Here is a 19,570-nt window from a genome sequence, read left to right as displayed (position 1 = left end):
AAGTACAGACACAAGTGCACCAACATTATTCATTGAGATTTTAAATTCAGTAATTAAGCGCATGGAGTTGCTTGCAATTATTAAGTCATCTATATACAAGCATATCACTAACTTTCCTTCCTTGGTGTCTTTATACAAGCTTTTAAATTTAGTAATTAAGCGCATGGAGCTTTTAAGTCATCTACATACAAGCATATCACTAACTTTCCTTCCTTGCAATTATTAAGTCATCTACATACAAGCTTTTAAATTCAGTAATTAAGCGCATGGAGCTTTTAAATTCAGTATAAGGTGTGTTCATACGCACATTTCCTAAACTCGTGTTGCGTGAAGTATGAGTCTTTGCGACTGTACCATGCCCTAGGTGCTTGTTTTAGACCATAGAGAGCTCGTTTGAGATGACATACCTTATGTTCTTCTCCTTGTTTAATGTATCCTTGAGGTTGCTCTATAAAGACTTCTTCTTTTAACTTCCCATTTAAGAAGGCCGTTTTGACGTCCATTTGATGTAGATGCCATCCATACTGTGCTGCTAGAGCTAACACTAAACGAACTGTTTCGAATCTTATTACTGGTGCAAATACCTCTTGATAGTCTATTCAATACTTTTGCTTGTATCCTTTTACTACCAATCTGGCTTTGTATTTGTCCACATTCCCTTTTTCATAATACTTCGTTTTGTAAATCCATTTTACTACTATTGGTTTTTGATGTTTTGGTGGATCTACTAGTACCCATGTTTGATTTTTGTTAATGGGTTCCATTTCTTTGTCCATTGCTTCTATCCATCTCGAATCTTTACTCGCTTCTTCATAAGTTGTCGGATATGTGCTTGTATAGAGAACAAAATTCACCACTTGACTTTCATTGTATTTTTGTAACACTTCTGCATTAGTGAGTTCTCTAGTGTCTCGGTATATATTGTTGTACTTTTGGTCCGAACTACCTCATTTTCTGAGTCGGTTGATGAGGAATCATCACTTTGTTATTGAACTTGATCATCTTTCTGTTGTCGGATCTGATCTGATCCCGAGTTACCAGCAGTTTGTTGGTTATTTTTGCTTGTCTCTCGAATTTGTTCTTCATTCACTGAGTTTGCAGCCGAGTCGTTTGTGTCCTGATCTCATTCCTTATCCGACTGGGTATTGTTTCGAACTTGTCTCTCATTTTCATCAGATATAACGAATGGAACATCTGATACTCCATAATCGAAAACCCATCTTTTGTTTTCATCAAATATCACATCACGGCTGATGATGATCTTGTTGGTTTGAGGATTATATAGCTTGTAACCTTTGCTGGTTTCACTATACCCAACAAAAATTGTTTTTTTTCGGTCTTATTGGATAGTTTGTCTTTATGTTGTTTAGGTATGTGAACATAAGCCAAACAACCAAACACTTTCAGATGTTCCACATTTGGTTTCTGTCCGTTCCATGCTTCATACGGAGTGATATTTGGTCTAGTTTTTGTAATGGTTCGGTTAAGAATATAGGTAGTGCATGATACAGCTTCAGCCCAATAACAATTCGGTAATTGTTTGATGTTCATCATGCTCCTGCTTAATTCCATTAGTGTCATGTTCTTCCGTTCGGCAACTCCATTTTGTTGAGGTGAATAGCTATTCGTAAGTTGATGACGAATTCCATTAAGTTTCAGATAATCCTAAAATATCTTGCTGCAATATTTTCCTCCGCGATCCGTTCTTAAGGTTTTAACCAAGTGATCCGATTGCTTCTCATTTAAGGTTTTAAATATCTTGAAATAGTTTAATGCCTCAGATTTAAATTTGAGAAAGTATACCCATGTCTTCCGAGTATAATCATCGATGAATGTGATAAAATATCTACATCCACCTATTGATTCCGTTCTCATCGGTCCCCTTTGTCAGAATGAACGAGTTGTAGAGGTTCACTTGCTTGCCACGTCATTTTCTTTTGAAAAAGTTTCCTTGCTTGCTTTCCTGATATGCATCCGTCACACACACTATCATCCTTTTCATCTTTGGCAATCCAAATACTAGTTCCTTGTTTCCCATATCAATCAATGTGTCCATGTTCACATGTCCATAGCGTTTATGCCATAGATTTGAAGTGTTCTTAATTGTCATATTCATGGCAAACTGCAAATCATTTTCGGGATATAAGGGAAACATCTTATTGTTCGTCATCTTGACGATACCTAAGACTTCACTACTCGCATCTTTGATGATGCATCTGTCGCCTTTGAATGAGACATCATACCCCTTTTGTATGAGATGTCCTACACTTAACAGGTTATGTTTCAAACCCTTCACATAAACACGTTTGGTATCTTCCTTGCTCGTCCTCGTATCGAAATAGAGACATCTCCGCTGCCCAATACCTCCAACCGTTTGTCACTACCCGTCATTACCTCTTTCTTTAACGATTCATCGAGATGAGTGAAAAGTTCTCGGTTACCTGTCATATGATTGCTGCAGCCACTATCGAGATACCAACAATAACTTTTGACTGTCTCTTCCATATTGAATATCATGAACATAGTGTCTTCTTGTTCATCTGTTTCTTCCTCCTTATGAATTAATACATTATCCGATCTTCCACGTTCATCCTTTTGTTGACAGAACTTAGCGGTATGACCAAGTTTATGGCAATTAAAACACCTAATCGAATTCATATTCCGACCCCTGTTCTTATATCGTCCTTTCCCTACAGATTCATTTCTATATGTTTGTTTATTTCGGTCTTGGTTTGCACTTGACACTTGAAATGCATGTTCGACTGGACTATCATCATACTGCTTCAATCTCAATTCATGAGATTGAAGAATTCCCATTAATTCTTCAGTGGAAACATCTTCCAGATTTTTCGTTTCTTCTACCGTGATCACAACCGACTCGTTTCGAGTTAGGCTTCGTGAGATTTTTTCTACAATTCTCTGTTCATCTATCTTTTCTTCATTCATTCTTAATTGATTTACTATATGGGTTGTCCTGTTGAAGTAATCTTCAACAGATTCACCCTCTTTCATTTTTAACGTATCGAATTCATATCTAAGAGATTGAAGTTTCACTGTTTTTACCCGGTTTTCTCCCTTGTATGATTTATGTAGAATGGTCCATGCTTCCTTCGCCGATCTTGCTAGAGAAATTCTTTCAAATACTGTATCGATTACAGACTGAAAGATAATATACAGCGCTCGTTTATCCTTGTTCACTGAATCACGATATTTTGTGGTTGCCTCTTCGGTGGGATTTGATCCCAGTTCTTGATATCCATCATCAACAATTGTCCATAATTCCTGTGACTCGAGTAGAACCTTCATTTGTATATGCCAATGATAATAATTATGTCCAGTCAGTTTAGGGATCTGCGTTTGAATTCCCTGTGTTTGATTCATGTTCTTGAATCAGAGATTTTTAATGTGATTCGGATGTTTGTAACTTAGATCGGATGTGGCTCTGATACCACTATGTTAGTAATCTGTTAAACTTGAATAAGGATTTCCTTAGGGTTTTGCAGAATTCGAATGATATTGTACATATGATATGAATTGATAAAAACCGAATGTTAAGTTACAGGGACATATATATGAGTACATAAAATAAAATTATGGCCGATAACTACCCTATACATATAAACTTATGATAGGCAAATAATAATAATAATAATAACGGTATCTAGCTTATATATGTTTAGGGCTGTTCAAAAAGCTCGCGGCTCGGAGCTCGCTCGAAGCTCGCTCGGATTTAGCTCGGAAAAAGCTCGCTCAATTTGGCTCGGTTTAAAAGTGAGCCGAGCCGGCTCGGCTCGGTTAGAAAGTGAGCCTAGCTCGGCTCGGCTCGTAACGAGCCTAGCTCGGCTCGGCTCGTAACGAGCCGAGCTGGCTCGGTTCGGCTCGCTTTGTAGCTCGGCTCGGTTTAGCTCGAATTATTTTACTTATAATAAGTTTTAATTTTATATATATTACAAAAAAACTGATTATTATTTACATGTATATAGGTTTGTAATTTGATAATTATGGCATATTTGAAGATTGATTACCATACTAATGAACTAATATTGTATTTTATTGAAATTAAAACTTATTTTGCATTGTTAAACTTGATTTTGGTTTGAGTTGTATTAGGTTGAACTTATTTTGAATATATTCTTTTAAATTATTGAATAATATTTTAGGCTATTAAATTTTAAGAGGTATATATTTGTTTTTTTTTTTTTTATAAAATCGAGCCAAACCAAGCCGAGCCGAGCTAGCTCGGTTTAAAACCAAGCCGAGCCCGAGCTTAGATTTTCAGCTCGGTTTCAAATCCAAGCCGAGCCGAGCCAGCTCGGTTTATAATCAAGCCGAGCCCGAGCTTGGCCTGGCTCGGCTCGGCTCATGAACAGCCCTAATATGTTTATATATATATCTAAGAATACCATGGTGAGATAAATGTGTCTCATAAATAATATACTGTCTTAAGAGTCTTGATAGCTAATAGACCAATCGAATCTTAGGAGTTATGATATTTGTTCACGAGGTATGGGTCATAATTGATCATATCATACTTCGTTATTTATTTGTTTTTCTAATGCTCTCTTCTTCTTTTTTTCTTTGGAGTTAAAGTCTTTTTTCAAGGCAATATTTCTTTGAAGACTCGAACTCTTGACCTTTACGGAGAGTTTCATTTTTACTCCAAAGGCTATGCCATTGGACACAACCCTCATGTGAGTTGATGTCTTAATCTATGATATATTATTAGTTTTTTTACCCATCGTGCGTTGCGTTGCGGCGGCGTCATACGCGAAATGATAACATACATACTACAATCAATCAGACTCGTTTCCGAACTAAATTTACGTCAAATCGTATGATAACTCAGATTTATACCTTCGAATCAAAACGTATTACATTTGACCCGATTTTTTCCCAAATATAATTAACGTCAAATCGTAGTCCAACTCAAAACATACATAAAAAAAATTTATAATTGACCTGGCTCATTTTCAGAGAAAAATTATGCTAATCCGTAGACGAACTCGAATTTTATACCGACTTTTCCATAATAAAAACTTAAGAAATTAGTTTTAGCATAAGCTTGAAACTTTAGAAACTTGAGGGGGGTCAAAATGACATTTTCAAAGTTTAGAGGGTTACCTCTGACATTATAGCAACGTATGGGGGTAGAATGGGTTACATGTGAAAAGTTTGAGGGTTAAAGAGAAGTTAGAATGTATGGAGGCCTTTTTTGTCAAGTTGGAAAGTAGGAGGGTCATTTTTGTCAAGTTAGAAATTTGATCCATGAATTTTGTATATTTGAAAAAGTTAAGGGGTGATTTTGTCAAATCAGATAAAAGTTTTGAAACCATCGATTTATTTAATATAAAGAGTTAACTGCCATTTTCGTCCCTGTGGTTTGGTCACTTTGGCCATTTCAGTCCATTTTTCAAAAATGCGCCATTTTCGTCCCCCACGTTCTGGAAAGGTGCCATTTCAGTCCAAAAATCATAACCCAGTTAAGTCAGTTAGTAAATAAGAACTGATTGTGTAAATTTGTAACATAAATGACCATTTAAGTAAATATTAAACACCACCACCACTAGCCCTGCCACCACCACCACTCCGCTGCCACCACCACCACCACCGCCACCACAGCCCTGCCACCACCTGTAACATCCCATAATTTATAAGGTTAGATACTTTAATATTTAAAAGTTTATGATTAGTTATGATTATTTTGTAAATAACTTAAAGGAAGTTTACTAAAATGTAGAGGGGTATTAATGAAACAATAAACCAACATGGAGGGTTAAGAATGTAAAATTTTATATTAAATCATTTAGTAAAATTAAAATCCCAGAATGTTCTGGGGGTGTTGGTCGCGACCAGAGAAGGGAAAAAGGGGGAAACCCTAATTGCATGATTCAACCTCAAAATTCAGCAAGATTGTGAAGGATTAGAGTCATAAATCGCATGCTAGTGTCTAAATACTCTCTAATCCAAGTGTTTTGAACATAAGGTAAGAGAAAATCTCACAATTTGATGTTTGTTGATGAACTAGGGTTTATACCAATTCGTGAATTAGTATGAAATTAGATTGTATGTGAGTTAGAATCATCATGTAGAAGGTATATTGTGCATGAATTCGATTTACTAAAGAGTTTGGGGGAAAACCCACTTGTTCTAGCATGATAGTGAATAGATTGTTGATTAGTGAGTAAATCTTCAAATAAAATTGTATGAATGATAGAGTGTTAGTAGATTATATTGTGTAGAATGAATATTTGAACATGAGTGATTGATTATGTGAAAGGTGATGTATTCTAGTGAATTTATGCATAAGATACATGTACATAAGGCTTGATAAGTAGTACGCATGTTAGGTGTTTGATGAAATGCCTCAATGATAATCTAAGTAGTCTAAATAAATCATTGTGAATGGATTTGTATGATGAAATTAAAGTATTGTCAATTGTTATATGAGTAGCATTGATACTTGAAAGTGTGATTAAGAATGTAAGAGCTATGATCTAAATAAGAACGAATTCATGTAGGATCGAAAGAAGAAGGAGCTAGTTCCGGATCACAAACAAAGGCACAAGATCGAGGTAAGTTCGTTACTTACATTTTAGTTATGAGTTTAATCAATCGCCTCCTTTGATTATTTGATATACAATTTAATGTGCTCGTTTCAAACAAGAATGTGAAAGTGAGAATCCGTAGCGAACCATAGTGATTGGCTCGGTTCGGGTTCGAATGGAAGGGAATTAAATGGAAGTTTTCTCCTTAATCCGTACTAAACGGGTTATTGGGGACTTATGAGAGATAGTATGCTTATTCAACTAGAATGATTTGAAATATAATAAGAATGATTGGTAAGATATCTTGTAAACCCGTGAACATGTATTATAAGCGAATGAAAATGTTAAGTGCACTACGCTAATGTATATGTTTTATTGAATGGTTGTAGGTAAAGCACAAGTTTAATCGTCGTTGCGTCACTCGGATATGAACACACCTTGATCACCCGTGATGCGCTTCCGCCTCTTTTGTAGTAATTTCAAATGTTAATAGTTTTGTAATGTCTAGTTGTGTTGAAGTCTTTAATCTTTAACTAGTCGTATGCAAGTATTTAGTACTTAGAACTCAATGTTTGAAATGGTGGTTGAAAATGTTATGTTCTTTTGGTGTTTTAGGGAAAGTGTCGTAGTTTGAGTATTTTGATAAAGTATAAACAGGGAATTTGTCCAAGTTACGAATGGGTCATGCCCAAATTTTAAATTTTTGGGTGATTTAAATATGTGTCGTTTTTGTAACTTGCAAGTACCAAATTAGAGGGTGTTTCAAGTTGGTATCAGAGCCTAGGTTTGAGGGATTCGAACACAATGTAGTGCCCGAACTCAAACCGAAAGCTCAAAAGAATGGGTGTGTTCGCTCCGAGACGCAAATAGAGGTAAGAACTTTTAAGAAAGTTTTATAGTAATTAATGTTATAAGTTATAAGTGTTAGAATGAGTTTTGATTATATAGCAATAGTAGTAAATGGTGCATTGGAATATTTAGGGGTTAGTAAAAATTGAAACCGTACACGAAAACGGTTCAGAATGGTCAAAATATGAAGTTTGGGGTAATTTTCGCTGGGCACTACCGTAGCTTACGGTGGCCACCGTAAGCTACGGTAGGTACTGGGCAAAAATAGTGCTGCCGTAAGACAGTAGGGGAGGATCGTAAAGCATAATTCAGCACCGTAAGCTACGGCGCTCACCGTAGCTTACGGTGACTATCAAAGTTGCTGAATTTTTTTTATGTTGTTTGTTTGAGCACGGGGTTTGTTTTAATTAGTTCCTAAAGCCCCGTAATCCTTTACTAAGGTCATGTAACACCTCGAATTTTTGTGTCCAATGATGTGTTAACACGTGTCAGTGTTTACACGTGGCATCTATAATAAATAAAGGACTAATTTTGACAAACCTTGAACGTATATAAATTCGAGGGTTATAAATGTCAACAAGGGTAAATATACTGTATAGTATCCCTAAATAATGCTTAAACCTTCAAACGAATAAATTATGGATCGTACAAAAATAAAACGCGGAAGAAAGTGAGAGATTACAAACTACAGGGGTTAACTGTGTCAACATGTTTAATAATACCTCTGAGTGATCCTTTAACGTTCCCAAGACTTTGTAACGGTATTATACCCTCACTAAAATAATATATATGAATTTCGCGAAGTTTCGATATGAAACGAGAAAGATACGATCGAATTCGTAGAAGAAGGGTTAAAAGCGTCAACAGTGAAAGTTAAGGCTTTCCAATATAAATAATAAATAAACCGGGGACTTAATAATGCGGGTAATTAACACGAGGCCCCTATCGGTAAATAACCGAGGGCCAAACCGCAAAGTTACCCCTTCAAATCCGAAAGGTCAGGCAAATCATTACGAAAGATTTCGTTATTAATGGCCCGATTCTGATAATCATGACAAAAGATTTAAAAATCCTGAAATATTAACCTTAGGCGACCCGCGTAAGGTTTCAACATAAGTTGAGGCGGGCCGCGAGCCCCCTCTATTTCGCGTCTGATGTTTGATCTTTAGGCGACCCGCATTAAAACACATGGGAACTCCCATGCGGGCCGCGTAAAGTGCCCAGATGCAGAATTATAGTAACTACTTGGCTTTTGGAACTTGTGAACGATCAAACCACAAACAAAGAGGCATGGGCACCCTACAAATGACCCATATCACTTAGGGGACACCTACCATTACCTCTGGTCAGATGGTAGTGCTTGCAATGATCAACAAAGCTTGGCATTGGCTATAAATAGCATGCCTTAAGCATAACAATTCACACAACTCAAAAAAAAAACACTTATATCTGATCATTCAAGAGCTCTCTAGCTTTCCCTTCTGTTCTCTCATCAAGAGTTAACTTCTGTAAGTCGTTCATAACCATTTTGGGTTCACATTTCCATAGTTATAGCCTATAAACGCAACCGTCGTAACTAACGGTTGTCATTGCAATATCTTGCAAATGGTTCAGTCTTATGACGAATCAAAAATGGTTATGAGTTGGTATTTATGTGGGTATTAAACCTCTAAAATGGTTCCCCCTGATCACCACTCTAACTGTGTCAATTATCGAGTCAAACGTGCGGTTAAAAAGTCAACAGAAAACTATTTTAGCAATTTAAGCATAATCTGTGATATATATGTTATGGAACCTGTTTTGACAATCATAAAACATGACAATAAGTATATAAACATGTTTGCGCTCATTTGAATCGATCATTTGCTATATAGAACCGGTTCGGAGCAGAAAGTCGCAAAAGTTTGACTTTTGCTTTGACTTCAGTTCTGACCCGTTTTAGTGAGGTATAAATATACCTTAGGACTCTCTTAGGACCAGGTCACATGTTGGTATACGCCTCTGTGGTCAGTTCATGAGTTACCCGAGTCTTTTATGTATTTCCGTCATTCGCCTAAAAGTTGACCGTAACGGCCTTTTAAAATTAAAACGAGTATTTCGGACACGTGAACGGACCAAAACCTTGCTTGTTAAATTATAAGCATGTCCTTAAAGTTTCACGTCAATCCGAGGTCTAGAATGAGAGTTATGCTAAAAGGCGCACTTTTAAGAAAGTTTTGTATTTTACGGCGCAATTAGCATAACGCCCATCTAACCCAAGTTTTCGTCACCAAAACTTTTACCCACTGTGGTAAAATAATATTTTGGGAATTCTAAAGATTTTTAATAATTTTTACCTTGCTCATAACCTGCGGTTATGGCTACGGTTCGGTAAATACCGAATATGCCCTTTTTGGCCAAAACGGGAGTTCTACAAGGTCTTTTGACCCGATTCCAGTTGCCACTGGTTTTAAATAATAAATAAAGTATTTTAAGCTTTATAAGCTGTTCGGGAAACTCAGATTTCCTGTAGAACTCGAAAATCCCTTTTAAAGTCTTTAAAATGACCGAAAAGCCCCTACGGGGCATATTACCAACTTAAACTCGTTACGGGCGTCACGGAAGGTATCCTACTGATACCAAAATACTTTTAAGGCATATTGACTTAGGAAATAAGCGTACGACTCTTATGGTTGACCGTTTCGCCTATTTGCGCACACGGTACGGCTCATGGAACTAGTTTTCGTGCAATAGCCGATACGGGTCAAATTATATTATTTGAACCCCAAAATCCAGAGTATGAACTTTAAACCCATATAAAACAAGTCACTGAACTTGTTGGGTCCAAATCATACTCCATTCTCGGTTTTCGCCTTTTCGTGCGAATTAACCATATCTATATATCGGAATCAACCGGTTTAAGCTACGGCTAATACAAGGACCGTTAGGATTCTAAGAGGTTAATTAAAACCTTCGTTCCAGATTAGGAGCCCCAGTAAAAGCTATCGGTGACTTGATCTAAATTAAGGATTAATACTTGCAAAGGTAAATACTTTTGACTTATTTCCCCTATATGGGCTTGGGTTACGGTATATTAATACCGCTTGATTGAGCACTATATTCGTCCACCGCTTAGGTGGATAACTAAATAATATGATTGGCTCATTTAAACAGTTTTGTTGCTTATAAGCCTTTGGGGGGTTTAATGACCGTTGTCCCGGATATCCTCGGCATCATTTTACGAAATGGCCACGACCATCGACATCCCGGTGTAGGCGTACACCCGGTATAAAGTGTCGACATTAAAAACTAAAAGACGTAGCCGTTGGTTTCTGTACTACGGTTTTACGCAAACGTGGTGTGTCTATAAATCTTTAACCCGGCACGACCCGGGCTACTGAACGCATAAAAGAACATGTAAAACGTTCACAAGATCATTATGAATTTTCCCAAGTTATAAAAGAGTTTGTGCCTTGTGCATTCAAATCAATGTTAATAAACATTTTCAAATGTGTCAGTTGAATGTATTTACCAGTGTAAACTGACGTATTTTCCCAAAAAAAAAGATTAAGTGCAGGTACCTAAACGTAATTGGCTGGTATTAGCTCCCTAGCGTCGGGATAAGCCTCGCAAGCTTGATTGCAGTATCTAATGGAACAATACTTTATCTGTATTTACGATCCACTGTGGATATTCAACTTCTGTAATACATTTTGATATTACAATCAGAGGTTGAAATTATATATTTAATTTATGCTTCCGCTGTGCATTATATAATTGTGTGGTTTGACTATATTGTTGCCAACATCGTCACGGTAATCCCCCACCGGGCCCACCGGTGAGACACGTGGAAATCGGGGTGTGACAGGTCATTATGCATCAAGAAGGTTGAAAGAAAATGTCTAATAAGAAACAAGGTATGATTTAGGATGAAATGGTCTAGCAATACCACATTATCATCAAGAATGATAACGTGTAAGGTATGAATAGTAAATAGAATGAAATATGTGATAGAATGAATATGTATGAGTCAAGAGGGATGCATAAAAAGAGAATTCTAATATATAGAATGAATGTTTTATGTAGATGACGGACACAAGTAATGTAGATGATGCTGAAATAGCCCGTCAAGAGGCATTCAATAATAAGATGATAGAAGCGGCAGAAAAAGTGATGAATGCCAACCTTCCCAAGTTAGCTCAAGAAGTTGAGAGCCGAGTCTTGGGGGTTGTTGATGAGATGATGACTAGTAAGATTGAGGAGTTAAAAGAAATGCTTGAAGGGTCCAGGGCTAAAAGCAAGGAACGAAGGTGTACATATAAGGATTTTATGGCATGTAATCCCTTTTCATACAATGGGGAGGTGGATCCGGTGAAGTGTCAAAGATGGATAGCAAACATTGAAGCCGTATTTGTACGTAGTCGATGTGAGAAAGAAGATCAAGTAATGTTTGCTACGGGTCAACTTCAGCAACAGGCCAAAGATTGGTGGGATACCCAAAGTAAGGAGATAGGGGAAGTGAGACTCCAAACTTTAACATGGCAGGAATTCAAAGAGTTGTTCCTAAAATATCATTGCCCGCAATCGGCAATTGATAGAATACAAGATGAGTTCTTGCATCTTCGTCAACAGAATGAGTCCATTGATGAAATTACCAACATATTCTTCGATAAGTTAAAGTTCTGTGATGATTTCGTCAAGTCAGAAAGGATGAAGATAAACCGGTATTATGGAATGTTGAAGGCCGAATATAGGGAGTTCATTACCCCTTCGAAGTGTGAAACTCTAAGTGAACTTATCAATTTAGCCCGGGATAGGGAGATAGAACTAAAGCGGCAAGTGGAAAGAGGTGAGAAAAGAGTTGCTGAAAAGCCGTCAACTACGAACCCATCTAAGAAGCCTAAACAGCATGACACAAGAACTAAAGGAGGATCTAAGGGTAGTATTCCCCCATGCAAAACTTGTGGAAAGCTTCACACTAGAGAATGTCTAATGGGAAAGAAGGGGTGTTACAATTGTGGTCAGGAGGGACATCCTTACTTTAAGTGCCCTAGTCCCGTGAGGACGTGTTTCAATTGTTTCACTCCCGGTCATGTAAAAGCTGATTGTCCAAAGCTTAAACAACAAGGGCAGAAGGATGAAAAGAAGAATGAAAATCAGAAGGCTCGGGGAAGAATGTTTCAGATTATCACTGAGGAAGCCAAGGCCTCACCGAATGTCATGTCAGGTATTTTCTTAATCAACCAAATACCCGTGAATGTGTTATTCGATTCTGGTGCTAGCAAATCTTTCGTGTCAGACGAACTTATGTGTTATCCCTCTTTTAGAAAGGAACGAATGTCTGTACCCTTAGAAGTAGAAGTAGCGGATAGTAAAAGTTATTTGTTATGTGAAATTTGTAAGAATTGTAAGATAACCATAGAAAACGAAGAATTTGAAATAGATCTCATTCCTATGACTTTGGGGGAATTCAAGGTGGTAGTAGGGATGGATTGGTTATCCCGCTATCACGTGGAAATTCGATGCGAGGCGAAAGTTATTCATGTATTCTCACCTAGTGGGGCTCGAATAAGCATTTGTGGGGAAAGAAAGTTAGAGACAAAACTGTGCACGATTGTCGAGGCGGTGAAGCACGCAAGGAATGAGGGTAAGGTTTACTTGGTTTATGTAGTGGATACAAGACAGAAGGTGCCTGAAATTGGAGAAGTAGAAGTGGTGAATGAATATGCGGATGTGTTTCCGGATGAATTACCGGGATTGCCACCTGAGCGAGAGGTGGAATTCCGAATCGAATTAAACCCGGGTGCCAAGCCAGTGGCTAAAGCTCCTTATAGATTAGCTCCCACTGAGATGCGAGAGCTAATGACACAGATACAGGAATTACTCGATAAGGGTTTCGTACGCCCGAGTGTGTCGCCTTGGGGAGCCCCGGTACTCTTTGTGAAAAAGAAAGACGGCACGATGCGCATGTGTATAGATTATCGAGATTTGAACAAGTTGACCGTGAAGAATAAATACCCTTTACCTCGAATAGATGATCTTTTTGACCAACTGCAAGGAGCAAGTTGGTTTTCAAAGATCGATTTGCGTTCGGGGTATCACCAACTTCGGGTACGGGAAGAAGATGTTGCGAAAACTGCGTTCAGGACCCGATACGGGCATTACGAGTTTTTAGTAATGCCATTCGGACTGACTAACGCCCCGGCCGCTTTCATGGATCTAATGAATAGAGTATGTCGGCCCATGTTAGATAAGTCTGTTATAGTGTTTATAGATGATATCCTTGTGTACTCTCGTAGTAGAGCCGAACATGCAAATCATTTGCGTGAAGTGTTAGAGATTCTTCGGAAAGAGAAGTTATATGCTAAGTTTTCCAAATGTGCCTTCTGGCTTAGAGAGGTGCAATTTCTTGGCCACGTCATTAATAAAGATGGTGTCTTGGTAGACCCAACTAAAGTCGAGGCTGTTGTGAACTGGGTTCCTCCTAAGAACCCGAGTGAAGTGAGAAGTTTTCTGGGTTTGGCTGGGTATTACCGAAGGTTTATACAGGATTTTTCCAAAATATCGTTACCTTTAACCAGACTAACCAAAAAGAATGAGAAGTTTGTGTGGGAAGTTGAGCAAGAAAAGGCATTCCAAACCTTGAAGAGTAAGCTGTCTGACGCCCCAATTCTAACCCTACCCGAGGGTTCAGAAGATTTGGTAGTATACACTGATGCTTCACATCAGGGCTTGGGGGTTGTTTTAATGCAACGGGGTAAAGTGATAGCATATGCTTCAAGGCAGCTTAAACCACATGAAAGTAACTACCCAACACACGATTTAGAGTTGGCTGCAGTAGTATTTGCGTTGAAACTGTGGCGACATTATTTGTACGGAACTAAATGTACCATATATTCGGATCACAAAAGTCTCAAGTATTTCTTCGAACAAAAAGAATTGAATATGAGACAACGAAGGTGGTTAGAATTAATTAAGGATTATGATTGTGAAATCCTTTATCATCCGGGGAAAGCCAACGTTGTAGCAGATGCGTTAAGCCGGAAGGAATACCCATCACCCATACAAGTTAAGTCAATGAAAATGACTGTCACCCCTAAACTTTTGGAGTTGATCAAGGAAGCACAAATAAAATCCTTAAATGGTGATCCAAAGAAGGAAAGAATGAAAGGCCTAATTGGAGAATTAAAGATGAATGCCGACGGCGTCATGACCAGGTATGACCGAATCTGGGTACCATGGTTATCCGAGGTGAAATCATTGTTGCTAGAGGAGGCTCACAAATCCCGCTATACGGTACACCCGGGGGCTACAAAAATGTATCAAGATTTAAAGAAAGGGTATTGGTGGCCTGGAATGAAACGAGACATTGTTAAGTACGTGGCTAAGTGCTTGACATGTTCCCAAGTGAAGGCGGAGCACCAAAAACCGTATGGTAAATTACAGTCATTAGAAATACCAGTTTGGAAGTGGGAAGATATAACCATGGACCTTATTACAAAGCTACCCAGAACGAAACGAGGTCACGATGCTATTTGGGTTATTGTCGACCGACTTACAAAGAGTGCTCACTTTCTACCAATACGAGAATCTATTTCATCCGAAAAATTGGCGGAAATTTATATGAATGAAATAATTGCTCGTCACGGAGTACCCGTGTCTATTGTGTCGGATCGTGACACAAGATTCACGTCTCGTTTTTGGCGAAAATTTCATGAAGATGTGGGCACAAACTTGCGACTAAGTACCGCGTACCATCCGCAGACGGATGGACAGTCGGAAAGAACTATACAAACGTTGCTTGATATGTTGAGGGCTTGTGTCATAGACCTTGGGGTAATTGGGATAACCATTTACCGTTGGTGGAGTTCGCGTACAACAATAGTTATCAAAGTAGTATCAAAATGGCGCCATATGAAATGTTGTACGGTAGAAAGTGTAGAACACCTGTATGTTGGGGAGAAGTCGGGCAACGGGAACTTGCGCCTAAAGATGTTGTGGCAATAACGAATGAAAAGATTGATCAGGTCCGGGCTCGTTTGAAGGCGGCGCAAGACAGGCAAAAATCCTATGCAGATAAAAGAAGGCGCCCTATAGAATTTCAAGAAGGTGATCGTGTATTTTTAAAGGTTTCGCCGTGGAAGGGAATAATACGGTTCCGCAAACGAGGAAAGTTGGGCCCTCGATACATCGGACCGTTCAGAATAGTGGCCCGTATTGGTAAAGTGGCATATCGGCTAGAATTACCTCCAGCTCTGGATGGAATCCATAACACGTTTCACGTGTCTCAACTAAGAAAGTGCCTCGCGGATGATACAACGCATGTGTCACTTGATGACATTGAATTGGATGATAAAATGAGTTATATTGAAAAGCCGGTAGCTATCAAAGATTCCAAAATAAAGCATTTACGAAACAAGGCCATTCGACAAGTTTTAGTGCAATGGCAGCATCGGAAGGGATCGGATCTAACCTGGGAATCTGAAGATGAAATGCGAAAGCACTACCCGTCTCTTTTTGGTACGTATTAAGGTTTCGGGGACGAAACCTCTTTTAAGGGGGGTAGATTTGTAACATCCAATAATTTATAAGGTTAGATACTTTAATATTTAAAAGTTTATGATTAGTTATGATTATTTTGTAAATAACTTAAAGGAAGTTTACTAAAATGTAGAGGGGTATTAATGAAACAATAAACCAACATGGAGGGTTAAGAATGTAAAATTTTATATTAAATCATTTAGTAAAATTAAAATCCCAGAATGTTCTGGGGGTGTTGGTCGCGACCAGAGAAGGGAAAAAGGGGGAAACCCTAATTGCATGATTCAACCTCAAAATTCAGCAAGATTGTGAAGGATTAGAGTCATAAATCGCATGCTAGTGTCTAAATACTCTCTAATCCAAGTGTTTTGAACATAAGGTAAGAGAAAATCTCACAATTTGATGTTTGTTGATGAACTAGGGTTTATACCAATTCGTGAATTAGTATGAAATTAGATTGTATGTGAGTTAGAATCATCATGTAGAAGGTATATTGTGCATGAATTCGATTTACTAAAGAGTTTGGGGGAAAAACCCACTTGTTCTAGCATGATAGTGAATAGATTGTTGATTAGTGAGTAAATCTTCAAATAAAATTGTATGAATGATAGAGTGTTGGTAGATTATATTGTGTAGAATGAATATTTGAACATGAGTGATTGATTATGTGAAAGGTGATGTATTCTAGTGAATTTATGCATAAGATACATGTACATAAGGCTTGATAAGTAGTACGCATGTTAGGTGTTTGATGAAATGCCTCAATGATAATCTAAGTAGTCTAAATAAATCATTGTGAATGGATTTGTATGATGAAATTAAAGTATTGTCAATTGTTATATGAGTAGCATTGATACTTGAAAGTGTGATTAAGAATGTAAGAGCTATGATCTAAATAAGAACGAATTCATGTAGGATCGAAAGAAGAAGGAGCTAGTTCCGGATCACAAACAAAGGCACAAGATCGAGGTAAGTTCGTTACTTACATTTTAGTTATGAGTTTAATCAATCGCCTCCTTTGATTATTTGATATACAATTTAATGTGCTCGTTTCAAACAAGAATGTGAAAGTGAGAATCCGTAGCGAACCATAGTGATTGGCTCGGTTCGGGTTCGAATGGAAGGGAATTAAATGGAAGTTTTCTCCTTAATCCGTACTAAACGGGTTATTGGGGACTTATGAGAGATAGTATGCTTATTCAACTAGAATGATTTGAAATATAATAAGAATGATTGGTAAGATATCTTGTAAACCCGTGAACATGTATTATAAGCGAATGAAAATGTTAAGTGCACTACGCTAATGTATATGTTTTATTGAATGGTTGTAGGTAAAGCACAAGTTTAATCGTCGTTGCGTCACTCGGATATGAACACACCTTGATCACCCGTGATGCGCTTCCGCCTCTTTTGTAGTAATTTCAAATGTTAATAGTTTTGTAATGTCTAGTTGTGTTGAAGTCTTTAATCTTTAACTAGTCGTATGCAAGTATTTAGTACTTAGAACTCAATGTTTGAAATGGTGGTTGAAAATGTTATGTTCTTTTGGTGTTTTAGGGAAAGTGTCGTAGTTTGAGTATTTTGATAAAGTATAAACAGGGAATTTGTCCAAGTTACGAATGGGTCATGCCCAAATTTTAAATTTTTGGGTTATTTAAATATGTGTCGTTTTTGTAACTTGCAAGTACCAAATTAGAGGGTGTTTCACCACCACCACTCCGCTGCCGCCACCACCACCGCCACTGCCACCACAGCCCTGCCACCACCACCACAGCCCTGCCACCACAGCCCTGCCACCACCGCCACCACAGCCCTGCCACCACCGCCACCATACGAAACTCTCACACCCTTCAAAATCCTTTACCCTTTCGAAAATACCCTCTGTTCATCATCTGGGGAAGGCAGCCCCACCTTCGCCGATTCTCTCTCCCGCCTCGTTATCTCTCTCTCTCTCTCCGACTTTCTCCTTCTCTCGTCTGATATGATGATGAACTGGCTGTGGTGGCGGTGGTGGCAGGGCTGTGGTGGCAGGGCTGTGGTGGTGGTGGCAGGGCTGTGGTGGCGGTGGCGGTGGTGGTGGTGGCAGCGGAGTGGTGGTGGTGGCAGGGCTGTGGTGGCGGTGGTGGTGGCAGCGGAGTGGTGGTGGTGGCAGGGCTGTGGTGGCGGTGGTGGTGGCAGCGGAGTGGTGGTGGTGGCAGGGCTAGTGGTGGTGGTGTTTAATATTTACTTAAATGGTCCTTTATGTTACAAATTTATACAATCAGTCCTTATTTACTAACTGACTTAACTGGGTTATGATTTTTGGACTGAAATGGCACCTTTCCAGAACGTGGGGGACGAAAATGGCGCATTTTTGAAAAATGGACTGAAATGGCCAAAGTGACCAAACCACTTGGACGAAAATGGCAGTTAACTCTAATATAAAAGTTTTGATTAATTGAAAATATGATAAAAGATTGAATGATGATGTTGTAGATATTGGATTCTCAAAGTATTGATATTGGATTCTCAAAGGATTTAACTGCACATAAAAAGCATGTGTGAAAGTATTTGGAGTTAAGTGGGTGGCCATCGTCCTTTCTCTTTAATATTATATAAATTGGCTTTTAATACTTTAAATAATTATGAATTTTTAAAATACATGAAACAGTTCTTTTAAACATATTGCACAATAAAGTAGCACTTTAAACTAAACTAGTAATTAGACCCGCGCCGATTAAACATCGAATGGATTAATCCAAACGTTGTGTGACGCACATTGTGACGTATCCAAGTTAACTTAATAGCATCCTGATATTGGATCAAGATTATCTAAAGCAATCAAAATTTTAATGTACAATCATAACGTATCTATATGTGACCGATTCATACATAGGAAATGTATCGAAAAAAGCATTAAACATATATAAACAGAAAATTGACGCGTAGCACGTTGAAACATCGAGTGGATTAGTCCAACATTATGCGATGTGTTACCCATATGAAAAACGCGTGTGTTTACGCATTAAAATCTAACTTAGTGTAATCTATATAAGCATTGCGGTTGGATAAAAAAGTAAAGTAAATCAAATTTAAACCGTACAAAAGACACGGAATCGACCTCGGGTTGGTTCGTTTAGTGGGGTTTCACCCAATCACTATACCACCCTTGCGTTTTCATAAATACTTAGTGGCGTCAAACGTACAGTAACTGAAATTTATACCGTGAAATGAAAGCGTATTATACTTGATCTGACTCGTTGCCGAATAAAATTTACGTCAAAACACAGGCGAGGTACTTTCTATTTAGCTTTAAATTCAACGGTGACTAATATATTTAAAACCTGTTAATAAATTATGAGTCGTTGGGAGGTGTCTTAATATAATAGTTGAAATGATTTATAAAATGATATAAATGCATTGGCCTCAGTTAGTAATTGTTCACCAGCAAAAGACAAATAGGGGAAAATTTCAAGCAATCCACTTGCATTAGCAATCCACTAAAGTCTTTATGGGCCTTTGTCATTTTTTAACTTTTGTTTGGGCTTGTATGGTCGGTGGCCAATGCCACCGACTTTGTCTTTTAAGTATAAGCTAGTAATAAGACCCGCGCGCGTTGCGACGCGGATACATTGCAAACGTCGAACGGATTAGTCCAAGCGTTATGTGATGCGTTA

The 19,570-nt window shown here is 38.2% G+C and overlaps 1 protein-coding gene and 2 long non-coding RNA genes across 3 annotated transcripts; 2 read left to right on the top strand and 1 right to left on the bottom strand.

Annotated features, from left to right (window-relative positions):
- Positions 1 to 2,292: 2,292 nt before the first annotated feature.
- Positions 2,293 to 3,306, bottom strand: LOC110932416. Its single transcript, XM_022175753.1, has one exon. The coding sequence runs from the start codon at positions 3,304 to 3,306 to the stop codon at positions 2,293 to 2,295; it is 1,014 nt and encodes a 337-aa protein (XP_022031445.1).
- A 2,516-nt stretch (positions 3,307 to 5,822) lies between these two features.
- On the top strand, positions 5,823 to 7,249 carry LOC110928203. The gene is made up of 3 exons (XR_002586207.2): positions 5,823 to 5,983; positions 6,519 to 6,572; positions 6,935 to 7,249. It is a non-coding gene; the product is annotated as an uncharacterized LOC110928203 (long non-coding RNA).
- An 8,883-nt stretch (positions 7,250 to 16,132) lies between these two features.
- On the top strand, positions 16,133 to 17,560 carry LOC110928201. Its single transcript, XR_002586205.2, has 3 exons — positions 16,133 to 16,293; positions 16,830 to 16,883; positions 17,246 to 17,560. It is a non-coding gene; the product is annotated as an uncharacterized LOC110928201 (long non-coding RNA).
- The last annotated feature ends 2,010 nt before the right edge of the window (positions 17,561 to 19,570 follow it).

Source organism: Helianthus annuus, chromosome 3 (assembly GCF_002127325.2).
Source record: "Helianthus annuus cultivar XRQ/B chromosome 3, HanXRQr2.0-SUNRISE, whole genome shotgun sequence".
NCBI classification, from domain to species: Eukaryota; Viridiplantae; Streptophyta; class Magnoliopsida; order Asterales; family Asteraceae; genus Helianthus; species Helianthus annuus.
The sequence above is the reverse complement of the archived record's forward strand: the minus strand, read 5'-3'. Positions and strand labels throughout refer to the sequence as shown.

Bases quoted from the DNA above. Each gene is read 5' to 3' on its own strand.
- LOC110932416 (XM_022175753.1), bottom strand. From the start codon at position 3,306: ATGAAGGTTCTACTCGAGTCACAGGAATTATGGACAATTGTTGATGAT.